The following is a 24,554-nucleotide window of genomic DNA, read 5'->3' on the forward strand; positions in this document are numbered from 1 at the left end:
ACTCCCGGCAATTCAGACCACCTTCGGTCGATTCAGCTGGAACCGGCTGGAATTTGAACTGCGGGTCCTCCATAGCTTGCCCGTTATTTTTGCAAAAAAAGCTTTTTAGCTTCACAGGTAGGCATTTCATCACAGTATCGACAACAGATTGCCATGGATCAAACCCTGGCCACGGACGGCCGCCGCGATGAAATTGGCCGGTTTTTGGAAACACCGTAAAAAATTCAAAAAAAAATCAAAAAAATGGGAGACCTCCGCGTCACATCATCAAATGTGGCCTACCAACTAGCAAAAATACTAAACTTGCAATACAGATGATTTCTTGAGCTACTCGGTATGATTTTAACCATGATTTCTACAAAGTTTACAAAAAACCCTATTTTTTCTGCCTCAAAACCTCTAAAAACTGGTGAAAATTTCCCTCATAGCACCAAAATTTCCCTCCCACCCCACGAAAATTTCCCACCACTTCTCTCCCACTACCATTCGGGACCCACCACCCCTCTCCCACTAAACACGCGGGATTCTCCCCTCCCATTCCCCAAAATTTCCCCATTCCATTCCCCTCCCTCCCCTCCTCTGCGCCGCCCTGCCGCGCCACTCCCTCCCCTCCTCCGTGCCGCCCCGCCGCCCCACTCCCTCCCTCCCTTGCTTCGTGCCGCCACGTCGCGTCGCGCCGTCCTCCCTGACGACGAATCCCCTCCCCTCGGCTACATCTACTACATCGACTAGATCGATGACGACGGCGGCTACATCGACTACATCGACTACATCGACGACGACGGCGGCTACATCGACTACATCGACGACGGCGGCGGCTACATCAACAACGACCACCGCTGCATCATCAACATCATCCGCCCCTAGGTACTTCTCCATCTCCCCTCGATATTCGGTGGATCCATCTCCCTTCATCTGCTGGATCCATCTCCCCTCTGGTTCGGTGGATCTTCTAGGGTTAGGATCTTCTATGGTTAGGATCTCTGTTTGGTTCATGGGGTTAGGGTTAGGGTTCATGGGGTCAGGGTTAGGTTTCATGGGGTTCGTGGGGATGATCTCCCTCTGGTTCATGGGGATGATCTCCCTCTGGTTCATGGGGTTAGGGTTCTTGTTGCACGCCCATCCTGATTATTCAAGTAGAAGACTTCTTTTATGTTGTGCCCATGGGGTTTATAGCAGTGTTCTTCTTTTATGATATGTGCATGAAGCTTGTGTTCTTCTTTCCAGTGAAAAAGAGAATGCTTAGTACTTACTATGGTATTGGAATTCCTGGTGTGTTAAGGCAGTATGACTAGTTCTAATATATAACATATTGGTGCTAGATAATTTTTGGTGTTTTAATATACTCTTCTAAATTGCCTGCAAAAGCATGATTTCAAGGCCTACTATTATTGTTAACACTGCTTGCTTCTTTATTCATCAACTGTTGGGCAATCAGTTGCTCTGAATGCATAAGCTTGCCTCCATTAGGGAAAACAATTGAGTAATTCATTTGCTTATAAATGATTGCAGGTACATGGATAAAATTGCAAGTTAAAACATAAAAGTAATGTTGTAAATAGTTGTTTTTGCTAATCCACATTACTGAAGTATAATTCGTGTGCACTGTATTTGTATCCAACTATATATAATTGTAATACATGTGAGTTCTGTTCTTGTCTCTGGTACCACAACCTTTATTCACTTAGCTTGATGTAGTTTGCTTCACATATACTACTGCTAATGCATTGCTTCACATATATAGTTTGCTTCAATTCAGTTGCTTGCTAGCATACATATGGTTAGGGTTTGCATCAGCAGTACTACTAGCACTTTGCTTGCTTGTTGTGTACTTTATATGAGGCACTAGGAAGATTTCTTGATGTACATTACTACCTCCTGCTTGATGTAGTGAAGATATTAAGAGATGCTTCATATCTTTCCAGTGTACATGCATGCTTGTTTAGTGCACTTACATGTTTGCTTAATTAATAACACTAGATCTCTGTATTGTTGATCCATCAAATTTGTTTCACATGTATTACATGTATGTGCATGATGGTCCAAATGCTTTCCTTTATTGATACAAGTGCATCATTTTACTTTATCCCTGTTGTATCTGATTGTTGTTTATTCTATTTTGCAAGCACCACCTCAAGATCATCCATGGCAAGGATGACAAGGTCAAACGTGAGGCCAACCGTTGGTATGCAACTTGCTCCTTGTGGTTATACTGTCAGTTTCATAAAATATGTGTCTTAATATGCTAAGTGAAATGTATTGCTGCAATCTGAATAAGCTGGCTTAATTGTGCATGTGTGTTGTTAGTCTTCCTTACCTGAATAACTAGGATTAAATGATAATAAAATTTCATAAGATATGTATTCCAAACATTCATGCATTCCAAACATTCCAAACATTCAGCTAATAGTTATGTTTCCTTTATCATGCAAAGAAGAGCCTCTCACCGAGTACGAGAAGGTTAGGGCTAGAAATATCATGAGGAACAATCGGTTGTTCCAGACCCTTGGCATCGGTGCAATAGCGTCGATGATTAGGAAAACAAATGATGTACGAGAAGGTAGAAGTGATGAGGTTCAAGAAGGTAGTGGAGTTATCAATGATGACCCAGAGTACAATCCTAAGGAGGATGAAGTTATTGATGGAGAGGAAGTGGATGATGTTGTAGTGAGAAAGAGTGTTAAGGTGCAAACTCTGTCTTGCTTGGAGGGCTGGGGTTCTTTTATGCTATGTTATTCCTTGTGCTCACATATTTCTCTTGTGATCTAATGCTTTTTTCCATGCTGTTTATACGAGGCACTGAAGGAATCTAGGACGAAGAGGCCTGGTGTTAAGAAGATAGTCAGCAAGAAGAAGAGCTCAGAAACATCTGATGCAATGCCTCCAGGAAGGGTGATGGCCCCAGCTCCAGGACAAAAAAAGAGGATCCTGGAACCTGATGAACCTGCCCTTGATAGAGTCACAAGGTAGAAAGCAAATATGGCGATTGCGACAGACCATCAGGAAAGTCTGCTGCGCATGGACTCTGATACCTCGGTGCAAATGCGTGATGAGTTGCCGCCCATGGATGAAGGAACCACTCTCAGCATGGATGGAAGTGGCACAGATTTTATTATGCAAATCTGTGTCTCCCTAGATGAAGGAGGAACCATCTGCATTGATGAAGCAGGCACTGTCCACACAGACCTCAGCCCTGTTGCACCTTCTATTGACAGGAATGTTGTCATCAATGAAGAAGAACAGTAGCTTGTGCTTCAATCAGGCAAGTTGACCTTTGCAATGCTATCTTTTACTAGTGCATTTTCCAAATGGAATGATCATGTATGCTTTTGTTGATTTCTATTCTAATTTATGAGTTCAATTTCATTTTCAGATGCAATGACTACCAAGACTAGACATAGAAATGGCAAAGGGCTAGAGAGGATCACCAAGTCGCTTGTTAGCAAGGTGCCTATCCAAATTGCCGAAGGGATGAAGCGTCCAGAGAAGCCTCTGCATTCAGCAAAGCTTCCTTCTGAGTGTGGACTCGTTGCAAGAAGCCATCTTCCGGTTCTTCCTCACTTCAAGCTATACAAAAAAATGCTAGTATATTGGAGAACTAAATTGGGAAAGTTGTTGTAAGCTACTTGTTTCATAGTTAATGTGCTATCTATTTTCTGTTACACCTATGCATAATCACTAATATTGTTCCTACCTTGTTTGTTGTCTTGGTAGGCAAATTTTGAGATGAACACGGACTAAGAGACCATCAAGACCGCGTGCAAAGATATTCTACAGAAAAGTTCAAAGAACAGACGCCATCAGATCAAGAAGAAGTATTTTGATACCGTAGCCGCAAATAAAGTCAGCATCAAGTCTCCGGTACCTGATCTGACGGATGGTGAATGGCAAGCTCTGGTGGAGATGTGGTCTACCCCAAGACACAAGGTTTATCTCTGCTTTGTTTGATGCTTTATGTTCTACACATGATATGTTAGTGCTAGATCATGCTGACAGTATGCTTTTTTGTAGGGAACCTGTGTGTCGAACAAGATGAATCGAGGAAAAGTCGTGTACAATCAGAGAACTGGTTCCAGGCACTACACAGCACACATTTTTGCCACTGTGAGAACTTTTCTCTAGAGACCTTACCGTTTGATCCTTGTTGGATAACATTTCTGATTCTTGCTGAATAACATTTTGATTTTTGTTGAAAAACATTTCAGAAAGAACAGTGTAAGGGTGAGGAGCTGTCTGCGATTGACTTGTTTAAGGCCACCCACAACAGCAAGAAGCATGGGTTTTCGGAGCCAGTCAAGGCTGCTATAGTAAGTCACTCCATGCTTTGTCCATGCCCTGTTTGATTCACAGCCAGCTTTGATGCTGTTTGATGCTTTGATGATTTGATGATGTTTGATTTGGAGCCAGTTCCATGCTTTGATGCTGTTTGATAGTTCCATGCTTATAGTTCCATGCTAGGTTTAATGAAGATAGTTCCATGCTGTTTGATTCACACACGCTGTGTTCCATGCTTTGATGCTATTTGTTGCATTTTTTATGACATGATGAAATTTGATCTGAATGTTAGTCAGGAAGCCATCTTATATAGAACCACCATTCTAGGCTTAATGAAGCGATCATATTGTTCCAATTGCATGTCTCCAGGTCACTAGTCATCATCTTGTATAGATTTTGTGTGCTGGTTTGGTTACTTCAAATAATCCATTTGTGTGCTGGTTTGGCTTCTCCACTAATGCCTATCATTTTCCTCCATATGCTAGCTTGAGATGGAAGAAATGAAAGACGCGCCGGTACCAGAAGGTGAAGAGCCAAAGTCTACTGTTCAAATTGTCGAAGAAGTGCTGTCGAAATCTATCAAGCAAAGCACATTCCTCACGAATGTTGGGCTCCAATCATCTAGGAACAACTCCCGCAAAGCAACTGCTGAAGTGTTTGCTCATGTTCGTGACCTTGAGCATAAGCTGGAGAGGTCCGAGCTTCAAGCTGAACTAGTGCAAGAAGAATTGACGGCAATCAAGATGAAGGCGGAAGAATCTGAAGCTGCACACGACAAGGAACTTGAGCTGCTGCGCAAGAAGTCTCAAGAACAGGAAGAGAAGTTAGCCCACTTGATGGCTCTCTTTGGAGCTAAGTTAGTTTGATGGTTGTGTTGTGGTTGAGCTAAGGTAGTTTTATGGCCCTCTTTGTCTTTGAGTTGAGCTAAGGTTGTTGCATTTTGAACTGAGCTGAGCTGAGAGCTGTTGCATTTTGTTGCATTTTGAGCACCTGTGAAGTTATGTGATCTTGTGAACCTGTGAAGTTATGTGAAGTTATGTGGATCATTTTGTGGATCATTTTGTTTATTTTCTGTGAAGTTATGTGGATCACTTGTGCACCTGGGCCTTTCTGTTTATAGTTATGCAAAATGAGAACTTGGGCTCTAAAAAGGCCAAGGCCCAAACAAGAATTAGACCAAAAAGGCTTGGGCCTAAAAAAAGATATGACTGTAAGAAAAAAAATTATAAAAGGCTGCATAGCAGATAATAAAAAGGCCAAGGCCCAAATTCAAACTAGACCAAAAAGGCTGTGGCCCAAAACAATAGTGGACTATAAAAAAATTCATCAGAAAAAGGCTCCATTCCCAGAAAATAAAAGGCCAAATTATTGGGCCAGGCCCATACACATAAGCAAAATAAAGAGAAAAAATAAATTAAACGGGCCGAATTATTGGGCTTGGCCCATGTAGACGGCTGAAATGGACCGGGCTGATTCTATTTGACGACCTTTTCATTTGGTCGTAATTCTGCCACGTCAGCTTGCCACGGTGGATCTGACGTGGTGTGGTCGGATTGCTAGTGACCAAAATAATTGGTCGTAAAATCTACGACCTTTTTTTGGTCATAAACATCTACGACCATTCCAGAAGAAAGATCGCTATAGTCAGTTAACGACCCCTAGCTTTTGACCTTATGTTTTTGGTCACAAAAAGGTCACAAATTGAAAACAGTGACCATTTAGTGACCAATAGTGGTGGTCACTAGTTGACATATTTCTTGTAGTGGAAGAAGTCGTCGTTCGCAAAGTCGTCGCTGCCAGCAGTCGCACGAGTGCGCTCCCCAAAAACCTGATCGCCCCTCTCCCGTACAGGATCACGAGAGGCGGGGTTCCGAAGGCCTGCTGTCCCTTCTCCCGGTGGACGCCGAAAGGAGGGATGGAGAAGACTTGCTTGGCGGCGCAATTATCTGGAACGGTGGTGAGAAACCATACGAAGCGGCGGCGGATAGGGTAGACGTCTGCCTGACTATATAGTGTGGGTCGGGTAGGTCATGGGAGTAAACCCCACGTCCGAGTCATCACGATCCAAAAGAATCAGAAATGGTTCAGTAATTAACGCGTCCATTAATTATTAATTAATGACTCATTAATTTTTCCCGAGCAGCAAAAATATAGACAACGTGCATAGCTCTGTCCTTGGCTCAACCCCACAACCCGCGTCGCGGCGCGGCGCGGCGCGGCGCGGCGCGACGAGCGAGGAGGAGGAGCGCGCGTGTAGGTCTCCTCTTCTCATGCTCATACAAGTGGTAGAAGAGCTCACTTTATAAAGAGGTGCAACTCTCTCTCAACTTCCGGGGTGGGACTAAACTTCAGTCTCACTCACTCCACTCACATGTGTGCATGAATGGGCCAAGAGAATGTCAGAACTTTAGTCGGGCTTTGGGCCAAAGGCCTACTAGCAAAATTTCACTACTCTTAATTTCCTCGTCGTCGCCATTGCCGTAGATGATGATCGGACCCCGGTCACCATCATCGGCCGTGGCGCCGCCCATGGTGCAGGCTATCGCACAACATGCCGATGCAGTCGTTGCCTCAACCGACACAGGATGTGTGCTGAAGCGAAGGACATGGCGGCTGACGCCAGCTGCATTGGATGTTACCATGCCGGTTGCACTCTTCTCTCTGGTGATCATGGAGGCCGCGTTGCTTGGTGCAACCGAGGCACTTTCCGGCAACTAGGCCATTCTGAACATACAGTACCAACTCAGGGACCACGTATACGCTCAATTCGGACTAAAACACGGAGTTCTCCAGCTCTGCACAGATAGCGTCGTCGTTCCAAACGGCCGACTCGGAGTCCAGGTAGCTCACTCTCCCCGTCCACGCAAGCAGTTCGGGTTGCTTCCTCTAGTGAAGAAGGACAGGCCTTCAATAGCTTGTCCGTGGAGCTCACCCGCTACACCCAGCACCGCCGCCGCCTCGAAGATCGCCGTAAGCCAAGCTCTCTCTCAAGCAGGGCCTTCTCCATCTCCATATTTTTCTTCCCTCCTCCTGCTGCTCCTCCCTGACCTCCTCCTCGTCTCGTTTTCTCTGCATAGAGAGCCATGGCGCCGCCCGGGTTGCAGCTTCGCCGCCGCTCGCCTTCCGTGGCATCCCAAGCTTGGACTCTTGTGTCTTCCTTGAATTTTTCCTTGGGGTGCCTTGGGCATCCACAAGATTAGGGTCTTGCCACTCCTTATTCTCCTCATATTGATATATCACCCAAAACTTCAAAACTTCAATCACACAATACTTAACGGAATTTTGTGAGATGGGTTAGTATGATAAAGAGCAAATTATTCACTTTGTTACTGTCAAGACAAGGTTCATAATTTTTTTGACATAATGTATACTATACCCTATCATTTCTACAATTTATAGTGACCAATTAATATAAGCCATACAAATTAGACAACAAGCAAACTATCTATTGAAAACAAAATCTGTCAAAAACAGAGCAGTCTGTAATGATCTAAAAAAACACTATACTTGTGTAACTGGCTTCCAAGAAAGTCGGGCTTAAGGATTATAGAGAAAAAGAATCGAACTAGACTGAAATGGGTGTCAGAATTATTCATGAGTGGGACAAGAAGCTGGGATGAAAATTTGATTAGGCACTTGTTCTTTCATCATGATGCCGAAGAGATTCTAAATTTACGCGTTCAGTTTGTGGGAGAGGGTGATCTAATTGCTTGGCACTATGAGAAAAGTGGGATGTTTTATGTGAAAAGTGCGTATAGACTGGCATTAAATCTCAAGGATTGTAAAGGTGAGACAGGAATATCAAGTAGTGCTGTTAATGAGGAAAGAAGAATATGGGATGTAATTTGGAAGGCCAAAGTTCCGCAAAAAAATAGAATTTTTGCCTGGAGAGTTGCGACCAACAGTTTGGTGATTCAGGTAAATAGAGGAAGTCATCACCAAACGGTGTCAGGTTTATGTACTATATGTGGTGTTCAGGATGAAAATATTTTCCATGCCCTTGTGACGTGTCCAAGGCACGTGCTTTGCGTTTTGCCATGGGGGAAGTGTGGAATATTCCAGAGGAGGAGGTGTTCAGTTTTACGGGGCCGGATTGGTTTCTCATTCTGCTAGACCAGCTAGGATCTCCTGTACGCGAGCAAGTGTTATTTATGTTATGAAGAGCTTGGCATTTGAGGAACGATTTGATATTTGGAAGAGAAAAAGAGTCTGTGACCGTCTCTGATATCTTCGTGGAAAATTATTGGAAATCCTTTACGACTGCCAATGCGTGTGGTCAACTGGATTTAAGCAACAAAGGTAAAGGGGTGATAGGAAACAGGAAGTTCTTTAGTCCACCAACAATTGCTCATGCTCTTTGGAAGCCTCCGGATCCAGAGTATATTAAGATAAATGTTGATGCTAGTTTTGTGGAGAGCATGAGATCTGCTAGTGTTGGGGTTATGGCTAGGAACAATCAGGGAGAAGTCCTGGTTTCTTCTTGGGATTTTATCCGTTCGTGCTCCGGAGTGGATGAAGCAGAGCTTCGTGCGTGCCTCGTCGGGCTTTACATTGGTATTACTCTACACAAACCAATTATTTTAGAAACTGATTGATCCGTTGTTGCATCTTTTCTGTCAAATCAAACCATTGACAGGTCTCTTCTTGTGGATCTAAAAAAGGAAGCAATCGGTGTTTCAAAGTTTATTGAGAATTTCAAGATTGTGAAGATTGATAGGCAGGCTAACAAGGTGCTGCATGAGATTGCTAAATTTAGTTTTGATAGCAGGTCCGATGATGTGCTTTGTAATAGTGTTCCGCCCTGCGTGGCTAACTATGTCATGAACGATTGTAAGAATCTTGTTAATTAGTTAATATATGGATGGGGTTTTTCAAAACAAAATCTGAAAATTAGGACAACATAGCCAATTTGTATATCAATCATGTGTAAACAATTTGTATATCAATCATGTGTGATTTTTTATTTGTTGTTTTTCCTTTTTCTCTCCCATTTATTTTTAGCATCTTTTGCGGTTTGCTCTAGTTTTCTGTTGTTTTGCCGCCGATTTTGGGTTTTCCATTCTGTATTTTTTATGAACATTTATTTTTAATGCACAAACATTTTTTCTCTAAATTTTTGAAGAACTATTTTCTAATTTAGAAAACATTTTTTTGAAAATCATGAACATATGTAAAATATGTAGACAGTTTTTTAAACTAATGTACATATTTGAAAATTAACTTTTTTAAAATCCATGAAAATTTGTTTGAATTCATGAACATTTTTCTGTAAGTCTTGAACATTTTTCTAGCAAAATTATGTTTTAAAAATAAGTTGAACGGTTTTTAAAATTTCTGAAGTTTTTTAAATGAGGGGCGGAAATTTTAATATAATTTCATTTTGTAATTTATCTGCAAAAATCTTGTAGAAAGCATGGTAAAATGGGAAAAAGAACCCCAGAAAACCAACCACCGTAGTTACTCCTCATAGCGAGTGAAACGAGCCGATCCATGTTGCCTTGCCCGTGTGTTTTAGCAACACTTAGAGCACACAGTAGGATGGCGCATTGAAGTTTTTTTTGGCTTTTTCCATTCACATAATTTTTTTCCACGGTAATACGTGTCTCATTTATATCAAAAAAAATATCACAATACAAGTCATGTACAAACCGACTTAACAAAACAAAAAAGACGGGAACGCTAGTCTTTGTACAAAGGAACACCAGCCAAGAAAAAAAATACAATCTAGACCCAAGAATTTCCTGAGCTCAAAACCAACGCCCGTCATCTGCCTTCGGCACCACCACAACAGTCACCAAAGGAAAAAAAATGACGGATCACCTTCTCACCTGGGTTCGACGCGGCTCCATCGTTGATTTGCAGCTTTGCGGACCTCTAAGGTAGCTCACCAAGGCGAAGCCATTGCTGTTGAATGAATCAGACAGGGGCAACACCCCGAACACGCCATCGAACTCACGCACGACTAAGGCTTCGGAGGAGAAAACCATAACTGCCAACCATGGACCGAGTACATGATCCACCATCTTTCAGATGTCGTCGATGCAGACCACAATTTGCATCCGCTCCTGAACTACCTACCAAGCTATGCGTCGACAATAGAGCAGACGTCATCACAAACGACGGAGCGTGAGGACACAAGTTTACCACGAGGATGCCGTCGTCACCACACCATCCTTTATTGAACAGATTGGTTTTCAAATCCATCACCAACTCTAGGAACAATCGCCTCACTAGGGAAGGATCTGAAGTTTCTTTATTCAGCGTCGCCCATCACCGCCGTCGAAGCAGAGACGATGAACAACCGAAAAACTAAGCTACTAGGGCCTAACTTGGACCTAGACGATCCACACGTGTGGATCCAGTGACCCTCCTCACCACTGACGACCGAGGTCGTCGGTGGAGGGGAGCCGCCAGAGGAAGGCGACGGTAGGAACTCGCTGGCGGCGGCTAGGGTTCCTCGCGTCGAGATCTTAAACTATGCGTCCAAATCTTGAATCGTTTTCATCGTTCGATTCCTCGCGTCGAGATCTTAAAAACTAGATCCCATGTTGATGGGTTTGACGAACTATTTTTTCACGGAAAAACCATATGAAAAATCCACACTGGGAGCACATCTTTTTCCTTTCTGAAAGTCGTTTTCCAAGAGACACACCCATGCCTCTTGCGGAAGCAAATCCGTGCTTCTCGCGGAAGGTAAAAAAATAAAGAGAACGCGTATTTTTTTTGTTTCCGAGAGGCATGGACGCGCGTCTCGCGAAAGCAAATACGTGTCTTTCGCGGAAGCAAACCCGTGCCTCTCGCAGAAGGAAAAGAATGTGTTTTTCCTTGTTTTTAAGAGGCACGGTTCGTGCCACTCGTGAAAGAAAAAAGGAGATTTTTTCCGTTTTTCGAGAGGCACGGCCGTGCCTCTCGGAAGCAAAGCAAAATCGTGCATCTCGCGGAAGTAAAAAAAGACAGAGAATGTGTCTTTTTTTCCATTTTCGAAAGACACAACTCTCGTGAAAACAAAACCATACTTTCTCACGAAAGTAAAACCGTGCCTCTGGGAAAGAAAAGAAAAGGAAAAATGTTTTTCTCACAAAAAATTCTTTTTTTTGAAAAGTTAAGAACAATTGGTGGAAAACCGAAAAGTCGAAAAACATCGAAAAAACCATCTAAAAGCTGAAAGCACGTGCAGAAAATAAAATAATAGAAAAAAAATCAAAGACAACGCCCAAAGTGTGACTAGTGACCCTTGGGATGCTACCAAACAAACGCCCGTAAAAAAAAAATTTAGACATGCTCCTGAATTAGTTGCTCTGGATAACTGCAAAATCACTAATTGAGAAGTACTTATTGAAAAGATCACTTTCACGTTCTCAGGTTGTGACAAGTGGCGTGTTGCATATGCGCCACTTGTGGCAACCTGTAAGTTTTCCCTTTTTTAGATCCATTTATTCAAATTATTTATCTTTTAAATCATGCGTCCAAATTCCAAACCGTTTTCACTTGGATTCCTCGTGTTGAGATCTTCAAAACTAGACCCGATGTTGATAGGTTTTGACGAACTTTTTTTCATGAAAAACAGACAAAAAACGGAACAAAAAATCGAACTGGGAGCACGACTTTTTTCCTTTTCGAAAGAGGCACAACCGTGCCTCTCGCGAAATCACAACTGTGCCTCTCACAAAAGGAAAAAAATAGAAAATGCATTTTTTTTCGTTTTCGAGTGGCACAACCGTGCGTCTCGCGGAAGCAAAACCGTTCCACTCGCGGAAGGAAAAAAAAACATGTTTTTTCTGTTTCAGAGAGGCACGACCGTGCCTCTCGCAAAAGCACAACCGTGCTTCTCGCGGAAGCAAAACCGTGCCTCTCACGGAAGGAAAACAAACATGCTTTTTTCCGTTTTCAAGAGATACGACCGTGCCTCTCGCGGAAGCGAAACCGTGTCTCTGGCGGAAGAAAAAAAGAAAATGCATTTCTCGTGCCTCTCTCGCGGAAGTAAAACCGTGCATCTGGCGGAAGAAAAAAAAATGTATTTTTCCGTTTCCGAGAGGCATGTCTGTGCCTCTCGTGAAAGCACAACCGTGCTTGTCGCGAGAGCAAAATCGTGCCTCTCACGGAAGCAAAAAAAGCTTTTTTCACGCACAATTTTTTTCGATTTTTTTGTTTCAGAAACTAAGGAAGGCCGATGGAAAATCAAAAGTTTGAAAAAAACCGTTTGGAAAACCTAAAACGCGTGTGGAAAATTAAAAAAATAAAATCCAGAGAGAGCACCCAGAGTGCGAGATGCGACAACGGCCGATAGTACGCCAAATGACGTTGATCGTTATGCACTCGTCAACTAGTTTTTTTTTAGGTGTACTCGTCGACTGTTTTTTTAAGGCGTACTCGTCAACTAGTTGCTCTCGAAAACTGGGGCCTAAGGTTTTGCATATTCGAACTGGGCTCTATTCCGTGAGGCCCCTGAGTCACAAGCCCAGCCCACCTATACTCTGCCGATTCTGCATCTCTCTCCCCTCCCATCCCATTTCCTCTTCGTCGCCGAGTGGAGACGACGAGGAAGCCCGGCCGGCCGGCCGGTTCACCACCGCCACCCCCCTCCAAGGCCGGCCGGAACCCTACGTGGTGCGTCTGCTGACGCCGGCCCAGCGGCTCTAACGAATCCTGCCACCACCGCTCGCCGTCCGTCAGTTCGTCCGTCTATGGCGCCGGCGACCACCGGCAGCAGCAGAGCGACGAGCTCCTGCGACATCAGCCTCCCCTTCACCATCCGCGCCTCAAGGTACTCATTCGTTCCCTTTCCTGCCCCTAAATCTCCCCTCTGACCCCCTTTTTCCCTTGCACATTTTTAGTACATTATCATATCATGGAAAATCTCCTAATAATTCCTAAAGAAAAGGAGCGAGGTCAGCTAGAGCTATTGGAGAGGCCAACTACATGCGGAACGATTCCGAAGGACACCAGATAGTTCATCTTGTAAATCGGCAATCCGTGTGTATGAAGAAATAACTGCCGATCGATCTAGGTATTGCAACTCTGCTGTTACTATACATTATTAGTAGGCATCTTCTGTGCTCTTTCAGTTAAAAAGATGCTGCATATTATAATCCCAGCGGAGCTTATTGCTAACAGTCTACATTTGTTTGATGCGTCAAAAGATTAAAAGATTCCAGTGTTATTCAGTGGCGCTAAGAACCAATGAGTGTAACTAGTAAATACAACTTGCATCAGTGATCAGTCTCAGCATTTAGAAAGTTAGGCTTCTCCCTCTCTATCTTTAATGTTTGCTTCACTGTACATTTGGAAAGTTAGGCTCGTTCTGATTTTAATTAGTTAACTTGAGCTCGTTTAGCTTTCACTCTATCTTAGCAAGGGAACATATTGAACTTATCAAATTGGACGGCATACTCAAACACCTATCTGTCATCATCAAATAACAGCAGATTGTCAAACTGTGTGATTTAGGACATCAGTATTACATATGTATACATGAACAAGAGATAATCATCATGACGATTTCTGAGATCAATAATTAGAAGTACCACTAAAAGAAGACAAGAACAATAACCACTTGGTTCCGGATCTTATCCCTTCAGCAGGAGTGATGCATTCAAGATACAGTGAATTCATCAAAAACAAAATTGTGGTCCTCCCTGCGCGGTAAGTACTCGAGATAAGTATATGTTGCTGTTGCCATGTAGCTGTGCTATCACACGTCTAGTCAGTGGTAATTACTTAATTTCTATTCCTGGTACCTTTTGTAATTGGAAAGAAAATTCGTACCATTTGGTAAGGTCACGGCCAATGGAACGTCACCTTTGAAAACTACTCCACATTGGATGTACTGACACAAAAACACAATACAATGCTCCAGTTGCAATATTCTGCATGTACTGATGTATACTGTTTTCCTACCTGCAAGTGGGTGTTTTGTAATTGAAGTGCGCATTGTTCCATATGGCTGTAGGTGTCTCGGTGTACCATTTAATTAATTTAAAACCTGCATCGCCAATACCAACCACCTTGTTTATTTTTGCACTTTGTATGGCTGGCTGATCTCATGATGGCTATTTCTTTCTGATTGTATTGATGCTGCATATAATCTCATCGGGGCTATTGCTAACCGTTTCTACGCTTGCTTGGTCTGCCAACAGATTAAAATTCTATGTTTGATCCTAAAAACTGAGGACTGTACTAACCACAAATTGCATCCGCCTACATGAACAAAAGATAATCCTCTGCCAGCAGACTATGATCCTTCTGGGATCAATCCTGTACTCAATCATAAGTAAAGGACAAGAAAATGACAACTTGCTTTGGAGATAAGTATGTGATGCATCCCAGAATACCATTGTTCTGGTCTCCCGGGGCGGCAGGCACTTGAGATAAATATATGTTGTAGTTGCGCAGTAGGTGTGCTATCACACGTCTAGTCAGTGGAGATAATTGTTTAATTTGCATTCCTGCAGCTTTTTGTAGTATTTGGAAAGAAAATTCATACCAACTACCGGTGGAATGAGTCCTAAAGGCCCCACATAGTTCATCTTGTAAATTGGCAATCTAGGTATGCAACTCTCCTGTTAATATACTACTGTATTAGTAGGCCCCTTCTGTGCTGTTTCAGTTAAAAAGATGCTGCATATAACCTCACCCATTAGTGCTTACTGCAACCGTCCTATATTTTCTTGATGCGTCACCCCTGCTGAATATAGAATTTTAACTTGAGCTCATTGAAATTATATGAAAATTTTCATATGGCCCCTTATGCGGGGTTTCACTGTCTTGCAGCAACGTAACATATTGAACTTGTCAAATTTGACGTCTCTCTGTCATCATGAAATAACGGAAGATGGTCAAGTTGTGATTTATGATATCAGTATATTTAGTATTACATATGTCCATATGAACAAGAGATAACCATCATGATCATTTCTGAGATCGATAATTAGAAGAGTCATTAAAAAGGGACAAAAAAAATAACCACTTACTTATGGGTCTTCTCTCTTCAGCATGGGTGATGCATTCAAGAATCAAGATTTAGTGAATCCACAAAAACCAATATTGCAGTCCTCCATTGGCGGCAGCTACTCGAGATAAGTATATGTTGCTGTTGCCCGGTAGGTGTGCTATCACACGTCTAGTAAGTGGAGGTAATTGTTTAATTTCTATTCCTAGGTCCTTTTGAAATTGGAAAGAAATTTCGTACCATTTGGTAAGGTCACCGCCAATGGAACGTCACTTTTGAAAACTACGTTGGATGTATACTGACATAAATACACAAAATAATGCTCCACTTGCAATGTTCTGGATGTACTGACATATAATATTTTCCTACCTGCAAGTGGATGTTTTGTAACTGAAGTGCACATTGTCCCATATGTCTGCCAGTGCCTCGGTTTAGCTATTTGACTAATTAAAACCTGCACCGTTAATTCAAACCACCTTGTACATTCTTGGCTCTGAGTATGGCTGTCTGATCTCATGAGGACTATTGCTTTCTGATTAAAATGATGCTGCATATAATCTCATCAGGGCTATTGCTAACTGTTTCAATGTTTATTTGATCTGTCAACAGATTAAAATTCTATATTTAATTCTAAGAACTGAGGAGTGTGTAACCACAAAATTGCATCAGACTATATGAACAAGAGATAATTCTCTGTCAGCCGACTATGTTTGTTCTGAGATCAATCCTGTACTCAATCGTAATTGGAGGTCATTAAAAAAGAATAAGAAAATAACCACTTGCTTCGGTGATAAGTATGTGATGCATTGAAGATTCAACTAATCCAAGAACACCATTATTCTGGCCTCCCTGGGCGGCAGGCACTTGAGATAAGTATATGCTGTAGTTGTGCAGTAGGTATGTCTAGTCAGTGGAGGTAATTCTTTAATTTGCATTCCTGCAACTCTTTGTATTTGGGAAAATTCGTACCATTTGGGAACGTCACTTTTGAAAAACTGCATTGGATGCACTGACACAAATACCCAATATAATGATCTAGTTGCAATATTATGGTTGCTTGTGTCGTCTGGCACTCTGGTTGTGCCTCATTAAGAAATGAAGATGGTTGTCCTATTATACATCAGCCCCAAAAAATGCCAGTGCTGAGCTGTTCAAGATTGGATAGTTGTGATTGGTTCCCACAACGCGAGCTCATCCACTTCGCTCCCAGAAAGTCAATACCCACCTTGGCTTCCAGTTTCATTACTAGCAAAGCAAGCACATCTTGCTCACACCATTCTCTTCTCCATTCCACACTGTGCTTCGTGTTTCCCTTTGATGTGCCAATCGTGTGAGCGTTCCAATGATGGAGGTGGTGGCCGCCATGGCGATCCGGCCGCTGGTATCCATGTTGATGAACAAGACGTCCAACTCCCTACTGGACCAGTACAAGGTGATGGAGGGAATGGAGGAGCAGCACAAGATTCTCAAACGCAAGCTCCCGGCCATCCTTGACGTCATGACCGACGCCGAGAACCAGGCAATGGAGCATAGAGATGGGGCTAAAGCCTGGCTCCAGGAGCTCAAGACAGTGGCCTATGAGGCCAATGAAGTCTTTGACGAATTCAAGTATGAAGCACTCCGCCGTGAAGCCAGGAAGAAAGGGCACTACAGCAAGCTTGGCTTCGATGTAATAAAACTCTTCCCTACTCACAATCGTATTGTGTTCCGTTACAAAATGGGTCGCAAGCTTTGCCGGATCCTGAAGGCCATTGATGTCCTCATAGCAGAGATGCATGCCTTTAGGTTCAAGTATCGACCACAACCGCCGGTGTCCAAGGAGTGGAGGCAGACAGATTATGTCATCATCGACCCACAAGAAATTGCCAGTAGATCCAGACACGAGGATAAGAAGAATATTGTTGATATATTACTTGGTGCAGCTAGCAATGCAGATCTTGCAGTAGTTCCCATTGTTGGGATGGGGGGGCTTGGCAAGACAACATTAGCGCAACTCATATACAATGAACCTAATGTCCAAAAGCATTTCCAGTTGCGGCTTTGGGTCTGTGTCTCTGATGTCTTTGATGTGAACTCCCTGGCCAAGAGTATAGTTGAAGCATCTCCCCGGAAAAATGAAGACACGGACAAACCACCACTCGAAAGACTTCAAAAATTGGTCCGTGGGCAGAGGTATATCATTGTATTGGATGATGTCTGGGACAACAAAGAGTTACGTAAGTGGGAAAGGCTGAAGGTTTGTCTCCAGCATGGTGGCATGGGTAGTGCAGTGTTGACAACAACTCGTGATAAACGAGTTGCTGAAATTATGGGTGCAAACAGGGCATCCTACAATCTCAATGTTTTGGAGGATCGCTTCATAAAGGAAATTATTGAGGCTAGAGCATTCAGTTTAGAGAAAGAAAGGCCTGCTGAACTAGTCGAGATGGTTGATGAGATTGTGGAGAGATGCTCTGGATCCCCTTTAGCTGCAACGGCACTGGGCTCTATACTTCGTACCAAGACCACCGTGAAAGAATGGAAGGCTATAGCATATAGAAGCAGCATTTGCACTGAGGAAACTGGAATCATGCCAATACTAAAGCTTAGCTACAATGACTTGCCAGCACACATGAAGCAGTGCTTTGCTTTCTGTGCTGTGTTCCCCAAGGATTACAAGATCAATGTGGAGAAGCTGATCCAACTATGGATTGCCAATGGCTTTATCCTAGAACAGGAGGAAGGAAGTCTTGAAACCATTGGAAAGCATATTTTCAATGAGCTGGCCTCAAGGTCATTCTTTCTGGACATAGAGGAATGTAAGGGCGACAGGGAGTATTGTTCCAAAACTACATGTAAAATACATGATCTGATGCATGATATTGCAATATCTGTTATGAGAAAGGAATGTATTGTTGCAATTAAGGAACCAAGTCGAATCGAGTTGCTTCAGGATACTACTCGACATTTATTTTTGTCATGTGAAGAAATAGAAGGTATTTTGAATGATTCTATGGTGAAAAGATCCCTTGCTATCCGAACACTACTATGTGATAATCCTGTTTGGAGCTCACTGCAACATCTATCAAAGTACAACTCTTTGCATGCACTGAAGCTCTGTATAAAGACAGAACCATTTGTACTGAAACCAAAGTATCTTCATCACCTGAGGTACCTTGATCTCTCAGAAAGTTATATCAAAGCACTTCCTGAAGATATGAGTATTCTATATAACTTGCAGACATTGGACCTATCCAAATGCATTTATCTTGATCGACTTCCAAGGCAAATGAAGTATATGACTTCCCTCCGTCACCTCTATACTCATGGATGTCCGGAGTTGAAGAGCATGCCCCCGGAACTAGGAAAACTCACAAACCTTCAGACATTGACATGTTTTGTAGCAGCAGTTATTGGACCTGATTGCAGTGATGTAACAGAGCTGCAACATTTAAACCTTGGCGGTCAGCTAGAGCTATGTCGGATAGAGAATGTTACGGAAGCAGAGCCAAAAGTGGCAAATCTTGGAAACAAGAAGGAGCTTAGTGAACTAACATTAAGATGGACTTTTGTTTGCGATAGCAAGGTGCTCGACAATTTCGAACCTCATGATGGGATGCAGGTTCTGAAGATATATTACTATGGTGGAGAGTGCATTGGTATGATGCAAAACATGGTTGAGATACATCTTTCTCACTGTGAAAGATTGCAATTTTTGTTTAGACGTGCTGCATCCTTCACTTTTCCAAAACTGAAGGTGCTTACGCTAGAACATCTGTTGAAGTTTGAGAGATGGTGGGAAATAAATGCGAGGCAAGATCAGATAGGATTTCCTCTGCTTGAGAAGTTGTTTATTAAGTATTGTGGAATGCTGACACAATTGCCGAAAGCACCACTGCTTCGAAAACCGTGTGGTGGAGGTTATAGATTGGTGTGCTCACCGTTTCCTGCCCTAAAGGTACTAGAATTGGAAGACTTGAAGAGCTTCCAGAGATGGGATGTTGCTGTTGAAGGAGGACTGATCTTGTTTACTCAGCTTGAGAAACTGTCAATTAAGAACTGCCCAAAGCTAATGGATTTACCTCGAGCACCATTGCTTCAAGAACTCGAATTGAAATACTTGGTGAGCTTTCAGAGATGGGATGCTGTAGTTGAAGAAGAACAAATATTGTTTCCACTTCTGGCGAAGCTATCAATTCAGAAATGCCCAAGGCTGATAGATTTACCTGAAGCACCAAAACTCAGTTCATTAGAAATTGAAGATGGCAAGCAAGAGATCTTCCATTTTGTAGGTAGATATTTGTCTTCACTGACCAAACTGATACTGAAGCTGGAAAATACAGAAACAACATCAGAGGTTGAGTGCATTTCAATTGTACCGATGCACAACAAGGAGAAATGGAACCAGAAATCCCCACTTACAGTTATGAAGTTAAGATGCTGCAACCCATTCTTTGGAGCAGCTGCACCAGTGCCATGGTATTATTTTGGACATCTTGAAGCGTTGGCAATTGATAGCTGTGATGTGCTCGTCCACTGGCCAGACAAAGTATTCCAAAGCTTGGTAGCCTTGAGGAGATTATCGATTAGAAACTGCAAGAATCTGACTGGATGCGCACAAGCTCCTCCTGACCCATCAACAACCGAAAGGAGCCAACACCTTCCTGGTCTGGAGTCTATTGAGTTAATTATTTGTGCAAGTTTGATAGATATGTTCAACGTCCCAGCATCTCTCAAGGAAATGCATATTTTTGGTTGCCATGAGCTCAAGTCCATATTCGGCAAGCAGCAGGGCATGTCACGGTTAGTTCAAGGGCTATCTTGCAGCGAGGTAACCGTGCCCACGGTTGTATCAGAGTTGTCATCATCATCCATGAATCACTTCTTTCCATGCCTAGAATATCTACAGTTATCTGGATGTGATAGTTTATCAGCGGTTCTAGATCTTCCACCAGCATTAAAGACCATATCTATTGGTGGCTGCAGGAATATTCAAGTCCTATCATGTCAGCTGAATGGGCTTCAGAAACAACAAGTCACTACTTCCATAAATATACCAGAGCCAGCAGCAGCAAGAGAGCATTCCCTTCCTCCTTGTCTCGAGTCTCTACACATATCCTGTTTGAGTGGCATGTTTGGGGGGATTCTCCATCTGCCGAATTCCCTCAAGACACTGAAAATTTCTGGCAGTAGTTTGACATCATTGGAGTTTCTGTCGGGAGAGCACCCCACTGCGTTGGAATCCCTTGTAATTGATAGCTGCAGTACCCTGGCATCCCTACCGAATGATGCGCAGGCATACAGGTCACTTCAACGGCTTGAAATTACATGTTGTCCTGCTATAAAGAAGCTTCCTACATGCCTGCAACAGCAACTGGGTAGCATTGGCTTCTACAAACGGCTGGATGCCCATTATGAAGGTATGCACGTATTTCTATCTTTGCCACATTTAACCAACAGATGCAGTCATCCATCCTATCATATGTAGTTTCTACAAGTTTGTTCCCCATTATTTGAATGCCAATACATTAGTTTGTTCTGACATCACCTGTGAAATGTACAGTAACGGCATTTAAACCAAAGACTTGGAAGGAAATACCAAGACTAGTCCATGAGCAGAGGCAGGCTCGTCACAGTTGAAGGTTATTTAGCCTTTTTAAATGTCATGTGGTATAAATTTTCATGTTAGATTGGTTTGTTCTGATATCATTTGTGAAATATACAGCGGTGTCACTTAAACCAAAGACATGGAAGGAAATACCGAGGATAGCCTGTGAGCGGAGCCATGCCTACAACAATTGAATGCTATTCAGCCTATTTCGTGGGTAAACCTCGGAAGGGGAAGAAAAGCTCATGCAATTCATATAGGTGAATAGTGTTGCCCATTTAACTGAGGACAACTGGACGAAAGCTGCATGGAAAGGGCATGAGTTTTCTTAGATAAAATAATGTACTAGGTTGCGGCATGATTATAATCAATCTGGCTTTGTTGACCTTTGACCTTTATCTTCCTCAGATATTTGTAATTCGGTTCTAATTCATGTCCCTCAACAGTTCCCAGGTTCAGTAGAAGCTGGGATATTACTCAAGCTTGTGAGCTATCTATCTGTGTAGATCTAGTTTTAGCATTGTTACGTAGTTGAGAAGACCTTTCAGTTGTTGAGAAACCTTTTCAACTGTGATTTTTATCTGTTTCAGTATCGATGGTAATACCGGCATTGCTGGTTACCGGGGAGATGTTGGTGGAGCCTGCTGAACAATATTATGAATTTCTTGGATAATAGGCCTCCCTGATGGCTGCTCTGCTCTGCCAGGGGAATGACTTGTGATTGGTTGAACAACCGAACTGTACTGTAGTCACTTTCCATTGACAATTGTTGGGAGCCTGTAGGGTAGGGCGACTGCTTGGCATCGAGTCGAGCAGGCTGAAACGATCTGATCTGGATTAGGTTTTGTGGTCTCCCCTTTTCCTGGCATGGTCGCCATACTGCTATAGGCCAGTGTTCTATCTGCATAAGTTGCACCACATTACAAACCTTTGTCCACAGAGTACAAATAAGCAGCACAGGAGCAGCAATTCATGTTTCATTTCACCTAAATTCTTTTTTTTTATCCTTGTTACTCAGCTGAGAAGACATTGGCCTTTATTAACTTGTTCACAGGCTACTCGTTCAGAAAGTTTCTGCACTCTGTAGTTTGCAGCCTGCCCAAGGATGCTGAGAATTTCTTGGATTGGATAATAATAATAATAATAAAATAAGCCTCCCTGGTGCAAGCTGTGCTAGCTAGGGGAATGAATAAATCCAGGGGACTCTCCTACAGTTTGCTGGTCTTTTAGGCATCAACGTGATAAACCTTGTCGAACGTTCTGCTGCATCTCTGTCTCGAAGTGTTGTTATTGCTGTGTGCATCTTGCGATGCAAAGGCCGGGAAACTCCCCTTTTCGAAAAATAGCTATTAGTGGTTGCTTGCTCACCTGATTAACTCTTTAACAATGCTGCCTGATGCGTGTGCTAATTTTATACGTATGCTCTTACTCTTACAGTAGGCTAATCCCAGCCATATGCCCATGTGTACAGGCTATATGACTTGTCTCTGCACTCGCATGCATGAGTACGAGTTTACTAAATATTTTATTTTTCTTTGACCCAGACTATTTATTCTAGATCTTGTTACATGTATGCCTAGTAGTGCCATTTCAGCATGCCCATGCTTGTGCATTTGCTACCTTAATTACTAGCACATGTCGTTTATTGAAGCAATCCAAGAGCTCTCTGTTATTACTTCCTTGTCAAGTGATGATGCTTAATTAAGACCGAAACTAGCATAACATGCATATAAATTCATCTACTACTTGGAATTGGCTATGGTGGATCATACAAGACTAACCCATTTCCCAATGCAATCGTCGTTCAACAACCCACCCGGAGAGGTGTTTGAGGGAAACAGGCACATTTGTTTGTTTTTTTTGGAGGAGAACTGGCACATTTGTTTAACTCACGATATTTTTAATTTTTTGAATTTTGATAAGAAATCAAAACTTTCGTTTAATGGGCATACATTTTTGTTATTATTGAAAAAAATGAAAACCCTTTAAAATTTACATTTGCCCCCCCCCCCCCCCCCCATTTTCTATTATTTTAACTTGTAAGATCTGCCAATATTTTTGTGTTTTTTTTTAAATTCAAGAGCTTTTTCTAATCCATGTGTTTTTATAATCTTAGAGCATTTTATAAAATGCATGGAAATTTTTTAGTTCCACAATATTTAAAAAAAATCTTTAGCAGTTTTTAGAATTTACCAAAAAAAATTAAAATATATGAATTTGCAGACATTCTTAGATATATGAAAAAATGTAAATATTTACGGACACTTTAAAATATGGTAAAAAAATAAATATATAAATTTACGGACATTTTAAAATATATGATTTCTTAAAATATATGAACATGTAAAAAACTTCTTTACATTATTTCCATTGACATAAATTTTTTAGGACTACATTTTATAAAACCATTAAACATGTTGAAACCATTTTTTGAGGAAAAATGATTGGAATATCGAATAAAAGAATCGCTCATGAGAACAGAAGTGGGCCTGACCAACCTCGCGCTATCTATGTGTTTGCTCTACATTCGGCCAACATGAGCGAGAGTTTTTTCTCGTGTTACTCCACGTAACATGTGGACCCAATCATTGAGGCAAGATCCTAGGTTTTCAACCCGGAGAGGTGTTTGAGTAATCTCCATCTGTCCTGGGTTTTCACCCAGGAGAGGTGTTTGAGGGAAACGGCATATTGGTTGTTTTTTTTGCAGGAGAAACCACACATTTTTTTAATTTATCATATTTTTCTTGTTTTAACTTTTATAAGATTATGAAAAAAAAATACGTGAATTCTGATAAGAAATCAAAACTTTCTTTTTCGTGGACGTACATTTTTACCTTTTCTATTATTTTAACTTGTAAGACATTTTTATAATTTGTTCTTGCTTTTTCGAAATTCAAGAACTTTTTTCTAATATCTTTAACATTTTTAGAATTTACAGACATTTTTTAAATGTATGAATTTATAGACATTTGAATTGACCGACATTTTTAAAATATATGAGCAATTTTTTAATTATATGAATTTATTGAGATTTTCAAATATATGACCAATTGTTTTAAAATAGATGACATTTTAAAAACTTATTTACATGATTTTCATTGACGTACATTTTTTTAGGTCTATATTTTTTAAAATCAGCGAACATTTTGAAGCCATTTTTACAGGAAAGATGGCTGGATGATCGTAATCCACAAAAACTCCTGTGCACAGATGTGGGCCTGCCCAACCACGCACTGTCTATGTGTTTGTTCTACAACCACGCAGGGAGCTCCTTGGGCGATATATATGGGCTGGCCAACATGAGCGTGAGTTATTTTTTCTCGTGTTACTCCACATAATTGTTGCACTCAATCATCAAGGTTTTTCAACACGGAGAGGTGTTTGAGTAACTCCATTTGTCATGGGTTTTCAACATGGAGAGGTGTTTGAGGGAAACAACACATTTGTTTTTTTAGGAAAAATGGTACATTTGTTTAATTCATGATATATTTTTAATTTTTAGTTTTTAGAAGATCAAAAAAAATTAATACGTGAATTTTTATAAGAAATCAAAACTTTATTTTCATGGATGTACATTTTTATTATTATTGACAAATCTAAAATATTTTAAATATAAGCTTTACCCCCCCCCCCCCCCCCGCCCCCTTCCCCCTTTCTATTAATTTAACTTGTAGCATCTGCCAACGTTTTTAACATCTGTGCTTGTTTTTTTAAAACTCAAGAACATTTTGTACTCCATGTGTT

General features: G+C 41.8%; 1 protein-coding gene across 1 annotated transcript; it reads left to right on the forward strand.

The window, feature by feature from the left end:
* Positions 1–13,060: 13,060 nt before the first annotated feature.
* LOC123103074 (putative disease resistance protein RGA4) lies at positions 13,061–21,793 on the forward strand. Its single transcript, XM_044524567.1, has 3 exons — positions 13,061–20,622; positions 20,766–20,844; positions 20,928–21,793. The coding sequence occupies exons 1-2, from the start codon at positions 16,566–16,568 to the stop codon at positions 20,840–20,842; spliced, it is 4,134 nt and encodes a 1,377-aa protein (XP_044380502.1). The 5' UTR covers positions 13,061–16,565; the 3' UTR covers positions 20,843–20,844; positions 20,928–21,793.
* The last annotated feature ends 2,761 nt before the right edge of the window (positions 21,794–24,554 follow it).

Source organism: Triticum aestivum, chromosome 1B (assembly GCF_018294505.1).
Source record: "Triticum aestivum cultivar Chinese Spring chromosome 1B, IWGSC CS RefSeq v2.1, whole genome shotgun sequence".
In the NCBI taxonomy this organism is placed as follows: domain Eukaryota; kingdom Viridiplantae; phylum Streptophyta; class Magnoliopsida; order Poales; family Poaceae; genus Triticum; species Triticum aestivum.